The sequence below is a fragment of the Hemicordylus capensis genome, chromosome 3 (genome assembly GCF_027244095.1).
Source record: "Hemicordylus capensis ecotype Gifberg chromosome 3, rHemCap1.1.pri, whole genome shotgun sequence".
In the NCBI taxonomy this organism is placed as follows: domain Eukaryota; kingdom Metazoa; phylum Chordata; class Lepidosauria; order Squamata; family Cordylidae; genus Hemicordylus; species Hemicordylus capensis.
The window spans coordinates 319355186-319369768 of record NC_069659.1 but is presented as its reverse complement, the minus strand read 5'-3'; the positions used below and the strand labels follow the sequence as shown (position 1 = coordinate 319369768).

Here is a 14583-nt window from a genome sequence, read left to right as displayed (position 1 = left end):
CTTAAAACTTGGCAGAGACAACTGAGCTGACCTTGGGCTTTCCAGTGTTTCTGTAATCAAACCTTCTAAGGGGGCGAAAGTTGTAAATCTGGAGTCGGATAACTTTTGTTTGTTTGTTAAGCACAAGACTTCCGTGCTTGGAAGAGGCTGAGGGCCTCATTGATATAAACCAACGCTTGTCTACAGTGACTGACATACAGTACTGTGCAACATTCCATCTGTCTTGCAATGGAACACATGCCTAGTTGTGCAAGAGCAATCTTGTGCAAAACTCAAGAATTTCACAAACATGGTTGTGCGATGGATGGCCATTGAAAATACCAAATATTGCACAGTATATCAGCCAATGGATGTGAATATATTACATTTACTCATGGTAATATTGTTGCATGCCCCAATATGGGCCAGTATTTCATCAGAAAGTATTTTACTTCCCCCCATTACTTACGTAAGATGAGCCTTTGCTGAATCAGGCCCAAGGCTTATCTAGTCCAGCATGCTGTTTCCACAGTGGCCAGCTACATGCCTTTGCATCTTCATCTTCACAAGCAGGAGATAAAGGCATGCCTCCTCTTCTGCCGTTGCTCCCCTGCAACTGGTTTTCTGCCTCTACACCTGTGGGTAGCCTGAAGACTAATAGCCATCTAGACTTTTCCATACTTCTAGTAATAATGCTAAATAATTGTAAATAATGCTAAATAATTGTACTCTTTCTGCTCTCAGGACCTCTACAGTGGATTAATTGGGACACTCATAGTCTGTCGCAGGTCTAAACTTCCACAGCACCCAAAGGTGCAATTTGCTCTTCTTTTTATGGTGTTTGATGAAAATGAGTCTTGGTACCTTGATGAAAACATCCAAACTTATTCTGCCAATCCAGAAAGTGTGAAGAAAGACAATAAAGAGTTTATTGAAAGCAATAAAATGCATGGTATGTTTTATACGTGAGTGGAATATTCCCAACCCAGAATTATGAATCAGATGCTGGAAAGGAACACAAAGTCAATTGTAATAAAGAATAAAAGTTCCCTATCTCTCTCAGAAGTTGGCTGCGAAGGTCTACCAGCTTTGCTCCCTATGCTGTTGCCCTCTTCTGGATCATACTGTACCATCTTACCAGCTCAACTGGTAGTGTTGCACTTTGCTCTGAAATACAATAGAGATTACATAGATACCCAGAACTATCTACTTTCCTCCCCAATAGGTGTTTGCCCCATATATGGCACCATTTTGGAGATGGAACAACTAAGATTAGGGGTGTACACAGAACTGGCTGGTCCGGTTTGGCTCAAGTCCAAACCGGACCGGGCCAGTTCAGTCCGGCACCCCCTCACCCTGGGTACAGTCGGGGTGTGTGGGGGTTTCACAAGGTTTTTTAAAAATTTAATTTTTAAAAAAACATACCCCCTCTGGGGGACTTGTCTGAGGAGGGGGAGGGGTGTCCCCCTACCAGCCTCCCTTATGCCATAAATCTTGCAGAGGCCTATTGTGTAGGCATGGCGGTCTCCAAAATGGCCACTGTGCCAAGGGGCAAAGGCCGAAGAGCGGCCGATTTATGGCATCAGGGAGGCTAGCGGTGGGAGGGGAAACCTCCATGAATCCCACCCCGCCAACTGCCTTGGACACCTCCCCGGCCAGAGGAATTTAAAAAAAAAATTAAATTACAAAACAAAAAAATTCATGAATCCCCAGCGGGGTTCGGTTCAAACCGAACACATTTGACATCAAACTTGTTTGCACATCTCTAACCAAGATAGCAGTGTTGCCAATAGCTGCTCAAGTCCCAGGGGAAGCACAGTGGATTATATGTCGTCCTCTTACTTGAGCCCTGGGTTGCTTTATGAACAGCGACAGGCATACAGAGCAAAAACACAGTGGTGCAGTGAGAAGTGCTGTGTAGCACCACTCCCCCACGAGCTACACTGGCACACTAGCGAAGGGGCAATTTCTGATGATCTCCCCTTCCCCGGGAAAACCCTCTGTGTCACCCCAAAATATGTCCCAGTGGGTTGTGTAGCTCTTGTCAACTGAGGGCTGGTATCCTCATGCCTTGTAATGACCAAACTTCAGCAGGCACAACTTCAAAAAAGGAAATAACAAAATAAATATCCTGGGTGAATAAAAGCTGTTTGGTACATGGTTAAAAAGTTTTTTTATAGTGCAATTTTGTGCACGTTTATGCAGAAATAAGCCTCACTGAGTTCAAAAGGTAAGTGTGTATACGACTGTAGCCTCAGTTTGTTTTGTTTTTATACAGAACTGATACACAGGGCACTAGCATGCTTGTTAGAGTATATATCTGTTTGCATAAAACATTTGAAAGCTGCATCCTGTGAAAGAATATCCTTTGAGATTGAGGTGATCCCTATAACTTTTGCTTCCCCAATCTATAAATACATATAAAGCTATATAAATAATTATAGCGGCACATTTCTCATGTCTTTCCTTTCTTGATTCAACCTAACCAATAGACTCATGGCTTTTAGGAAGACCCACAAGGCACATCTTTTCTCTCAGACTTTTAACTGAAATTAATTCCAAACTGTTTGTTTTTATCCCATATTGTTTTACTGTTATGAATATTACTATGAATATTTATATACTGCACTTCAACCAACATTCTCAAAGAAGTTTACATTAAAAAAAACCCAGTACATAATTAAGATGGCTCCCTGTCCCTAAAGGGCTCACAATCTAAAAAGAAATGTAAGGCAGATACCAGCAACAGCTACTGGAGGGATGCTGTGCTGAGGCTGGATATGGCCAGTTGCTCCCTCCCTGCTAAATATAAGAGAATTACCACTTTAAAAGGTGTATCTTTGCTCAGTTAGCAATAAAGTTTAACTTTTTAATTGTTAATTTGTTTTAATAGTGTTTACACTGTTTTGTTTTAAATTGTGTATACCGCCTAGAGAGACACTTATCAGGCAGTATATAAATATGATTAGTAAGTAAGACTGATTCAGAAGGAAAGGTACAGCGCAGGCCTGCTCAACCTTAGCCCCCCACCTGTTTTTGGACTACAACTCCAATAATGCCCAGCCATAGTGGTCAATAGCTCGGATTATGAGAGTTGTGGGCCAACATCTGCAGGAGGGCTGAAGTTGATCAGTCCTGGCATAGTGATTGGCTTAAGCTGCTTTGATGTTAGTTCAGTTCAGTGAACTGCTGAATTCACTTTGCATTTTGGCTGGGGATATTTTCACTGAGCCTTTGACAAGGGGCAGGACCCAGACTATGCCCAATTGAAATTAATGGAACGTAAGTTAGTTTAATTGCAATAATATTTAGTCATAATTAACTGAAGTCTGGATCCTGCCCAAGGTTGGTAGCTGGTACTAAATATAGGGATGTAGCAAGGTATGGAAACAAATAATTTTATAACTTATTTCAACAAAAACTTGTTAGCATTTGTAGCACTCATGATAAACTTTTTCATTCACTAGCCATTAATGGAAGGGTGTTTGGAAACTTGCACGGTCTTACTATGCATGTTGGAGATGAAGTCAGCTGGTACCTGACAGGAATGGGGAATGAAGTTGATTTGCATACAGCACACTTCCACGGCCACAGCTTTGATTACAAGGTAAAAAACATGATTTGTGTTCTGCTTTTTTCAGTTTAAAACTAGTGATGGAGGAGAGGGGGACATTTTGGATATTGCTGTTGATCCCTAAGACCACTGAAAATGTATGATGCTGTCCCAGTACTGGCTGATGTACTGTGCAATGAATGGTACATCGGCCTAGTAATGCATGCAAGTTGCACAAATGACATTACATGAAAATAAGCTCATTGCAAATAGGGCTTCTTCTTTTGTAACATTTGCACACATTTTGCATTTGAGTTACTTGCACAATTTGTGTGCATGCAGTGTTACTAGGCTGCTATACCCTTGAGTATGACAGCCGCTGAGTGAAACCAGTGGTCCTTCTAGCTCAATGCCAGGGGTGTAGCAAGGTTGGAGTGGGCCCAGAGACAAGATTTTAAAATGCCCCCCCCCCCCCCAAGCTCAGCTCATGAAGTAAAGAAATCTTAAATGAGGCTGAATAGTGGTAACAAAAAGCATAGTAAATGTATATACATATATATACACACACACACACACACACACACACACACACCCCATATCTATATCTATACACACACACCCCTATGTGCCACAGTAGAACATCATCCTAATTTTTTTTTTTAAAGGTTTTGTAAATTGTGGACGATGCAAGTCATTGAATGGTACTAAAGAAAGACATGCTGTTCTGGTAGCTCCAGGTCTTAACACTCACATCAGTTTCGGAGGATGAATATAACTGAAGGAAGCCCGGGCGGGTGCGTGGTTGGGGGAGTCAGTCATGTGACTTGCCTCGGGGGAGGCCTCCCAAGGCAGTGGGCCCCCAGACAACTGTCTCCCCTTGCCCTATTATAGTTACGCCCCTGGGAAGGGGAAGAAAGGTTATGGCCTTATACTTGCCAAATCTGTTAAATAAAATGGTCGACATATGGAATATAGCCAAAGTAGTCCTATTGAAATTAAAAAGTTAGGCATTTCCCAACTTAATCCTTAATTTCAATGGGTCTACTTTGACTAATATTCCTCATGTCAAAAGATAGAAATAATGGCTTACATACTACATACTTGAGAGATCCTGTGGTCACTGCTGCATGACTTTAAAACACATCCTCACTGCTACACTGTGTGCTCATGCAGTGCTCCAAGGGAACGGAACACTACCTCAGCAAGCAGCATGGGCATGTGTTTTAAAGCTACAAAGCAGCATAAGAACAGCCCTGCTGGATCAGGCCCAAGGCCTGTCTAGCCCAGCATCCTGCTTCACACAGTAGCCCACCGGATGCCTCTGGGAAGCCCACAGGCAACAGCTGAGGGCATGCCCTCTCTCCTGCTGTCACTCCCCTGCAACAAGGATGGGATCTCTCACTGTCGGTGCTGTGTGGTAGGTAAGCCACCAAGTTTTCTTTTGACATACATGTGGTTGCATATAAAATGTTAGTGACATCAAACAGCTACAGAAGTCTGTGTGCATTTTTTACAAATTAAATCACAGACACTTAATTCTTTACTACAAACACTTTAAAAGTGTATAGAAATATTCTAAACTTATTTTGATTTTATCCAATTAATTCATATACATTTATGGAGTCCTTAAATTAACACTGATGAAGAATGGGATTTCTCTCTCACTCTAAAAGCTCACAAGAACTTTCCGGGCAGATGTCTTTGATCTTTTTCCGGGGACATTTCAAACTGTGGAAATGTTGCCAAAGTATCCTGGGACCTGGTTACTGCACTGTCATGTGACTGACCATATCCATGCTGGCATGGAGACAGTTTACACAGTACTCCCAAAAGGAGGTAAGAATAACCAATTTGGTTCAAGAGATGTTAGATTGGCAAGGCTACCATTGAGCAGGGACACTATTGCAGATGCGGAACAGATGTTTAAGAGCATGACTAAATAAATATAATGAGGGTTTATGTTCATGTGGAAAGGCAGGTACAAGATTTAGTCTTGTAGGAGTGCTAAGTTAAAAGTCTGATTTCTGTCACATCTATTTTGTTTTGTATAACTTCATGATGGAATTTTGACTATCTCAGATCAAAGCAAAAACTAGATCCATTTGGGGATAAGTTGCTGCATTCTCCAAAACCATGAAATCCAACCAATTACATATTGAACAGGCAGAGGTTGTGCACACTCAGACCTGCTTGATGCAATTTCAGACTTAACTGTGCTACCTGTGGGTTTGGGGCTTGTGCAAACAGCACGTTTGTCTGTACAATTCCCCGTCAGGCTAGGGTACATGTGTTAAAAAGACTCTTTGCAAAAAGGCAGCTTATTTAGGCTCTGCAGGAGGTGGCAGCCCAACAGGTGCATAGGATAACTTCTAGCAGCCTAGCTTCAGGAGCATGCTGTATTTGTTAAGTCCATTCTGCATTGTAGACTATCAGTCACAGTGGCATACTACACAAGTTTCCATACACGGTGTAATGGAACACACATACACACAGCTGTGCCATAACACTCTTCATTTGCACAGAGCGCTGTTGAGCAACTACATGCCCATTCTATTACAATGTGCATGGAGCTCTGCACAGTAGGAGAGCTAGTATATATATATTTTTAAGTGAGTACAGATTTTGCATAGAGCTGGAAGACAGGGAGCAGATTGTCACTAGATTGACACTAGAACCAGGGGTCATCCCATGAAATTGCCAGGAAATTTAGGACCAAAAAACAGAGGTACTTTTTCACACAACACATAATCAACTTGTGGAAATCTCTGCCACAAGACGTGGTGACGGCTAACAACCTGGATGGCTTTAAGAGGGGTTTGGATAACTTTATGGAGGAGAAGTCTATCAATGGCTACTAGTTGGAGGGCTATAGGCCACCTGCAGCCTCAAGAGTAGGATGTCTCTGAGTACCAGTTGCAGGGGACTAACAGCAGGAGAGAAGGCATGCCCTCAACTCCTGCCTGTGGTTTCCAGCGGCATCTGGTGGGCCACTAGATGGGCCTTGGGCCTGATCCAGCAGGGCGATTCTTATGTCCTAATTCATCTTCTGAAAAGGAAAGTATAGAGTGAACAGGCCTGCTCTGTAGTGTCCTCCTGTAATATGGCTGGTGGCCACCTAGGCAGAGGTCCAACTGTTGCACAAGGACAAGGCTCAGGAATGAGGCAAGTGCAGCTATAGCCCACAAGTCATTGTAGGGCTTACAAGTGGCTACAGTGCAGTTGACACTTCCACATTTCTTATTCCGGTGTTTAACAGCTTGGTATACGTGTGCAGGGGTGGCCACCCGGAGGCTCTCCAGCTGATGTTGGATTTAAACTTCCATCATCCCCAGCTGCAATTATAGGCAAGGATGATGGGAATCTTAGTCCAGGAACAGCTAGAAAGCACTACTGTAATGGTGACCCTTTTAGCCTGACCCTGGAGTCAGGCTTTTAAGTCTTCTAGAATTTGGGACAGTAGACAAGATGCATTGTCTCCCCAGTAGCACTTAAACCAATTGGCTTGCTTAGCAACAGCCACAGTAGGGTGAATAAGCAGTTAACTTTTTACAATTGTGATACACACACTCTGAAATGTGCACCAAGGCAATCAAATGCTGTTTGGTATTGACTTTCTCTCTCTCTCTCATTTTCAGACTCTACAAATATTGTCCAAGAGCAACAGAAGGCGACTCTACATTAACTATACTTTGTCTCTAAACAGCTTTAGAAAACAAATCTGTGACAAAATCAGCTATTCAATATCAATTTCCAAGTGATTTTTAAAAAATGAAAATAGGATGAACAGAATCCAGACTACTTAAGCATAACTGCCATTAAAATTAAATGGGACCTGTTAGTCATGACTGTGATTAATTCCAATAGGACTTAGTCGTACTTCTCATTAAAGAAACTCCAGTAACTTCACAGCTCAGAGACATCTAAAGTATCTTACCTAAGAACAAGCATTAGAAGATCTTTCCTTATTCTATGTATACTGAAAACAGAATACTTAGATGTGTTTGTAAAAAAACGTTTAAAGAAAAACCCAAGCCAATCTCTGGGAGTGTCTATGGTCCAATGGAGAGTTAAGAGAAAGATAGTTATACTCTTTGCTTTTCATAACTGAACTTCAGTGAAACAACCTGAAGTAGTTCATCTCTTGAAGCATGAGCAGACTGTTCTGTATATAATCCACTGTCAACTCCTCCATCTGAGATTTTGCTGAAGTGAATTCAAGTTGTGTGAAGAGCTGTCCTTCAGTCGTATTAGTGGCTCTTGGAAAGAGCTATATTCATGGTGAATGCTAATGAAATATGTAGATGGTTGGTTTATTAGACATCGGATTCAACTGTGATGCTTACAGGAAAAAACCTGAATTACAGCCTTATTGTGAGAGCACCCTTGGAATGTTAACTTAATATATATTTGCTCCAATTTTCTCTATCCAGTTTCTGTCCCTCTGACTTACAACATCAGCATTTTAGCACAACAGTAGTATCACAATCAAAACATGACTTCAGACCACACCTGAACTAGGCAAGAGACTTTAAATAAACTCCTCCTCCCATAAACCTACTCTAAAGCGCCTAGAATTTTTGAGAGCTACCTTGAGATTTGTCCACAGGTGGACCTCACTGTACGCGGTACCGTATATCCACTGTGGCCTAATTGCCACCCGACCTCAATATCTGCATATACAAGGGTTAAAACCCATGTATCTGTGGTTTGGAAATGGCAGGAAGTGAGCTTGGAGATCATTTCCAGCCACTATTTTATGAAATAGCAACTTTGTGGCTCATTTGGTCCCAAAAAACCTTTGATGGGCATTGCTGGGAATATGGAGACCCACGGAGAATGGTAGGGCACTTTACTTTGCTCCCACCCCCATTTTTAACATGTTTTCCCCAGTCTCCAGAAACCATGCCTTATCTGCAGTTCCAGCAGAGAATGGAACCCCTGTGGATAATGGGGTTCACCTGCATTTCCTCAAGTGTACATCCCACCCCCACTTCTCCTTTATTGAAGATCGTACACAGCTTCCTGTTGTGCTTAGGTTGCCAGCCTCCTCCTGCTGCACTGAAGCAGGTGTGGCAAGAAAAAAGCTGCATTCCCATCTTCTGGCAAAACATTAAGGAAGTCCCTCAGTTCCAGTTCCATCGCAATCACAGATAATGTTTCTGCATATGAGAGATACAGATACCATGTTAAAGAAGTTCACATTCGTACCACTTATTATGCCTAATTAAATATTTTAGCCTTCAAAATATTGCCATTAGAAAGATAAAACACATATTTCTAAATGATAGGCAATCTAGCATCTGCACCGAATACAGTCTTTCACAATCTGTTCATTAAAGGGCCAGGCCTTTGTAGCATCCATCTGTATGTCCAGAGGAGTTAAATGTATTGCAAAGCCCCTGCCTGTCCACAAAGCTGTATATACCACATTCCTTACCTTTCAGAGAGGATAGGAGTATGGAACTGTTGTCTCCAGCATGTCTGGTCCTTTTACAGAGCTCAGGAAGGAGCTTGTTCCACCAGAGAGCCTAAGTCAGCCACAAAACAAGCCCCAGGGAGACAGTCAGTGTGCAATGACAAAATGAATGCAACCTCTTTATTGCTTCGCACAAAGTTTTAAGCTGCAACAACACACAGTCTTTGATGTCTTAAATGGGGAGCCTTCAGTGTGCCAGAATGTGTTTCTATCTACACCATACATCTTGGCACGATCATTTTTTAAAACTCTTGCAACCAGAATGATGATGGCTCCCTCTAGTGCCTTTTGAAGTCAAGCTCACTGGATTAATAGAAAACTCCTTCCTCGGGAAGCAACGCAAATTGCCAAGGAAAGCCAAGTTTGTGACCTGTGTAAGTTATGCAAATTCAGCAAGTGAATTTATTTTTGCTAATTTTGCATGCTCCTGCTATTCATAAAGGAAGGATCAAGGAACTATGCAGGACACTGAAAATCCTGTTTTGCTTCTACTCCAGCTTATGTAATTTTACAAGGCACTGCCTGACAGACTTTCAGGCATCTCTGTGCAGTTTCAAGGACTAGAACATTTAAGACACACACAAATCCGAGCAGAATTCAGTGTCACAGATATTGTGTATAAAATTTCACACTTTCACAAGTTGACTGCAACGTGATCTACGTTATAATGGAAGAGCAACAATAACCACCAGTAAGAATCCAACAATTGACACACATCAGCATATATGATACTTGCTTTATTTCACTTAAAATATGTATACCCCACCTTTTGGTCCCATTTAAGGGACCTCAAAGGCAGCTTATAAGAGCTTTAAAGATATACCGTGACAATACTGTCACTCTGATATATGGTCACTGTATATTTAAGAAGCTCTTATAAGCTGCCTTTGAAGTCCCTTAAATGGGACCAAGAATTACTACAATTTACCAAGTGATTCTTAGTTGGTCACAAAAAGCACAAGGAAGGGAAAGGGTGTCTGAAGCCCTGGCTGTGGAAAAAGTAGTTTGGGAAATTGTGGGGGCGAAGGGGTGGGCGGGGGCACACAACCGTTTCAGAAGTGTTGCAGTATGTCATTTTGAAAAAGTGTGTCAATTTCATGCACCCAGAACAATAAACCAAGTCATGAACATTTCACACTATGTCCACCTCTGAGGGGTAAAAAAAGACAAACCTGAGCAAAGTCAGAGATGCTTCACCTCAGAGATGAAGCAGAGTCGGAGATATTTTCTACAGTTGCTCACACTCCCTGCAATGAAACAGGGGTAGTAGAGCAATCGCCCGCAGTGCTCTGTGTGTGTGCGTGCGTGTAACCACTGTTGGGCTGCTGCTGAACGGAACAGTTCCACTTAAAGCTGTGGAAACACAGTTGCACAATGCAATGCCCATCAGAAACAAGGGACGTTGTGCAACTGTGTTTGCACAACTAAGTCGGAGCAGAACTCTGCCACAGCTCTAGTGGCGCGCTCTCTCTCTCTCTCTCTCTCTCTCTCTCTCTCACTCACTCACTCACACACACCCCAGCACAGGCCACCTGCGTTTCACTGGGCTGTATGCGAACCACTAATCAACATATGGCACACCAAGTAAATTAAGGAAGGAAATTCATCAAATGGGGTGGGGGAAGGCTGTATGATCCTTGTTTTGTATGGATTAAAGAAAAACACGTAATGTAGCAAAGGCTAAAATCAAATCTGTTCAAGCTCACCTGACGGTCATCCTTCAACTCATGTTGGGCATAGGGCATGATAGCTTCAGGGCACCTCTCTAAGAGTTGGTCAATGGTTGTCTCATACTGCCCTAACCGTGTACTGCAAAGAACGTGGATGCTCAGACCAGTAACGGTGTCTTCTGGAAGAGTCTCCACGAATGGCAGAATGGAAGGTATGTTGAAGGATGGACCACATAAGAGGGACTGAAGGAAAAGGGGAGAGCAACACATGAGCAACATGTATGGAACTGAAGACAAGGGAATAAATTTAAGTAATAGTACTAACCTTGAAAAAAGACCTTTATCTGAACACACCAAAAACTACAGCTCACTGCAACATTCTCACCATCTATTTTAGACCCCAGTTAAGTTCTTCTTGTTAAACTTACAGTGACTTACATACAGAGCAGGAATCTGCCAACCCAAGCAAGAGACATGTGCACGGCTTGCAAGCTACTCTACAGCTTGCCCGTGCGGCTTGCCGAGGCTACCAGGCAATGTGCCAGTGCAGTTGTGACAGTACTTCCCTCGGGAATGCACCGTTGTGGTTCATTGGGAAGTTCTGTTTGGCTGTTCTCTTCGCTGCACTGGTCCATCCGTGCTCTGAATTCCAGCCATTATTTGGGGGAGGCACAGAGCACTTCTGAAGGCAGCCAAGACTGCCAAAATCAACCCCCACCCCACCCCGCACAATAGCACAACAGTAGCAGGGAAGAGTTCTGGCTGTAGAATGAGCAGCCTCCAGGTGTAGGATGCAGCTACCATTGCATCATCATTAGGCTGCTCTGGATGTTGGCCATTATCAGCCTGATCCAAAGCTTATATGGAATTCAGTCCAACTGATGTTACTGGGTCTTGCAGTACTTTCAGGTTAAGAGCATTCAAGTCTGCAACCTAAGTCTCTGAAGTAAACAAGTGCCCAGAAAGTCCCTGTTGCAGTTACCCAATGGACTAGAGGCTGTTCCTTGCTTCATTTATTTCTAGTCAGTTACTCCTGGAGAAATCAACTTGTCTCTTATGCTACGTTTATGAGGAAGTTGCTTGCATTTGCCAAAGAGAGGGGTTTTGTTTGTTTGTATTTAAGGACAGAAAGAATAATCGGTTGCTATTTCAATCAATATCTCTATATAAAATGCTTCACAACCTACATGTACAATCTGACAGAACTGCTTACTGTTCCACTGCTCAGTTATTACTTTAAGTTAGGGGCCCTCTTGACACCAGTTTAGTTCAACATCATTGGCGAGCCACTATGTTGTACCAGCGTTCAGATGTCCGTACACATGTAACATGTTCTCATATGAATGATGGTACCTGCGTACATCTTAGAAGTGAACCTGTAACAGGCCTGTCAAGTGCAGGATGCAGCTATGAAGGGTACCTGAGCACCTGAGTCTCTCATTCATGGAAGCGTCTGCCATCACACTTACCGCATTCATCTGAAGAGGCAAATGCTGCAAGCATGAATGAGGCGTGAGGAAGATGACTGATGTGCCAGCAGGGTGAAGACTTCAGTTCCCACTTTGGACAGTGTACGTGAGTACATCATCCTTTTCAGGTAATGTCTGAAGAAGGCTACATAGAGAGCCCTACCTGGATCTGCATGATCATGAGGCTAAACTACAGAGAGTTAAGATGGGGAAAACCCCCCACAAAACAATCATACCTGTAATTTCAAAAGGTCTTCAGAAAAATCCTGATCAGAATGAGGTGCTAATAACGTCATGAATGTAACCCAAGGAAAAATAAGTTCGTAATGACCACAGGAATTTATCTAGACAAATACAAAAGAAATAGAGGAAGGGAAGCCATTAAAATGCAACATTCTAAATGCTTATTAAAATGTGTTACAAGGAATCAACTCATTAAACAGAAATCCTCATTTGATAATTGGAAAGGCAATGAAGTGAAGTAGAAAATGCATCCTACAGTTTAACATGCGCACGCACCACCCCCCAACAATTTTTTTCGAAGAAATGCAACCACATGTGAAAGCATCGCTTCATACATTGTCACAGGATGTTTATGAATGACTGCTCTTGTGTCTATCTTCCAACACAGAAACTGCCTTACCAGATCTTCAGCAGATTTCAGTGGCTTAGTGTCGGGCAACTTCTTCTTCGAGAGCCTCCAAATATACTGTGTTGCAAGTTTAAAATGCAGCTCCTGTACAACTTCTTCATTGGAGCATGCTACAAGGAGAGCTTCCCAGAAGTCCACCAAGAGCTGGGGGACAGCATCTTCATCGTTACAACTCAGCATCTGCTTTCCAAAAGATTAAAGAGGCAAGGACTAACTTACAGAGGATTCATGTAAAGCTGCTCATAAGCCACTAAGAAGTGCTATTGCCAAATATTGGTATATGTTTATTGGACTAGTTCAGATGTACAAGTGAACTGGAGTTAAACATGGCTGAGGTTTCAGTTCTTAACTCCAAATTGCACTGCATTCACAAAACCGTGGCCATCCAAACTCCAGTTGAAGGAGAGGGGAGCCACTCCCTGCTGCCCAGCCGCTGAGGCACATCCCCGCCGCCTCTATGACTGGAGTTTGGAATAGGTACGAAACCATGGTTATAGCCGAGTCGGCATTCAGGCATAACACTTCAGCAGTAAAACCTCAGTTGTTGGTGGTGAAATTCAGAGAGATAACTGAAGGTTCCAATGGGAGTGTGTAGAAGCAAACCAGACTTAGCTTTTGGCCTGTGACCATCATTTCACATGTTCAGGCAGTTACAACCTCGGCCAGCTATAACCGTGGTGATCCGGTATGTCTGAATTCAGCCACTGAGTGCAAATTAGAGAAAGGCTAAGTTCCACACAATGGCCAACTTTGGGGGTCATGGCTAGTTTGGTCACCAGGACTACACCTTGGACTTGTATAACTCTTGATGTGTGGTCTAATTCTCCACTGCCACTCCTGCTCCACTTCCTGGTTTGCATCTATAGTTGTTGCATTAGCAAAGTTTGCTTGCAACAAGAATGGGGAATCCACTTCAAGCATACGAGTCCGAGGCATGGCTCTGATGGTGAACAAGATAGTCACTTATATGTCTGAAAGCAAAGGTGGTCCAAGGCATTTTCTGCCCGAGGCGAAGGACAATATGATGCAAACCATCCCCCCCCCCGGCCACACACACACCTGTAGGCAGGTGCTCAGCATTCTCAGACTACATCACCAAGCCAGGCAGTGGTGGCTAGCTCAAATGGTGGTGGTGAGAAATTAGGTACACTTCAGTGGAGTAAGGAGGGAAAAATCCTTACTTCCCCCAAAGGGATGAGGAAAGGCAGTGCTGCATGCAGGCCCATGGGGTGGTGCTCATTTTGGTAGAGAGGCCCAGTGCTTGCTGCCCCTGCATCCTTCCTTGCTGCCCCTGCAACCATGCCAGAGGTGACTGCTTCATGCTGCCTTATGGAAGGGCCACCCTTGGCTGAAATCAGTTTTCCACAACTGCAGCAAATTTTCTTCTAGCCTCCATGTCACATGAATGGTTCCTGGCCATAATTATAATCATCTATTTCACATATTAAGTTTGTCTAGGTGACCGCGTGTCCAAGGATGGTTAGATAACAGTTGCAGAGAAGAAAATTCCATCATGTGAACTGATACAGAAGCTAGGTTCCAAGTTCTACTAAATCCCTCATAGGAACATAGGAAACTGCCATATACTGAGTCAGACCATTGGTTTATCTAGCTCAGTATTGTCTTCACAGACTGGCAGCGACTTCTCCAAGGTTGCAGGCAGGAATCTCTCTCAGCCCTATCTTGGAGAAGCCAGGGAGGGAACTTGAAACCTTCTGCTCTTCCCAGAGCAGCTTCATCCCCTGAGGGGAATATCTTGCAGTGCTCACACATCAAGTCTCCCA

General features: G+C 43.2%; 2 protein-coding genes across 5 annotated transcripts in view; one reads left to right on the top strand and one right to left on the bottom strand.

The window, feature by feature from the left end:
• Positions 1-7370, top strand: part of CP (ceruloplasmin) — a 42925-nt gene extending 35555 nt beyond the window's left edge. For both annotated transcript variants that reach the window (XM_053308254.1, XM_053308253.1), the window contains 4 exons: positions 724-931; positions 3447-3586; positions 5206-5368; positions 7168-7370. In XM_053308254.1, coding sequence (XP_053164229.1) covers positions 724-931; positions 3447-3586; positions 5206-5368; positions 7168-7214 — 558 coding nt within the window. In that variant the 3' untranslated portion in view covers positions 7215-7370. The remainder of the gene's footprint in view (positions 1-723; positions 932-3446; positions 3587-5205; positions 5369-7167) is intronic.
• Positions 885-14583, bottom strand: part of HPS3 (HPS3 biogenesis of lysosomal organelles complex 2 subunit 1) — a 39405-nt gene continuing 25706 nt past the window's right edge. For all 3 annotated transcript variants that reach the window (XM_053308250.1, XM_053308249.1, XM_053308251.1), the window contains 5 exons: positions 12791-12979; positions 12384-12491; positions 10715-10921; positions 8970-9060; positions 885-8691 (listed from right to left, as the gene is read on the bottom strand). In XM_053308250.1, coding sequence (XP_053164225.1) covers positions 8564-8691; positions 8970-9060; positions 10715-10921; positions 12384-12491; positions 12791-12979 — 723 coding nt within the window. In that variant the 3' untranslated portion in view covers positions 885-8563. The remainder of the gene's footprint in view (positions 8692-8969; positions 9061-10714; positions 10922-12383; positions 12492-12790; positions 12980-14583) is intronic.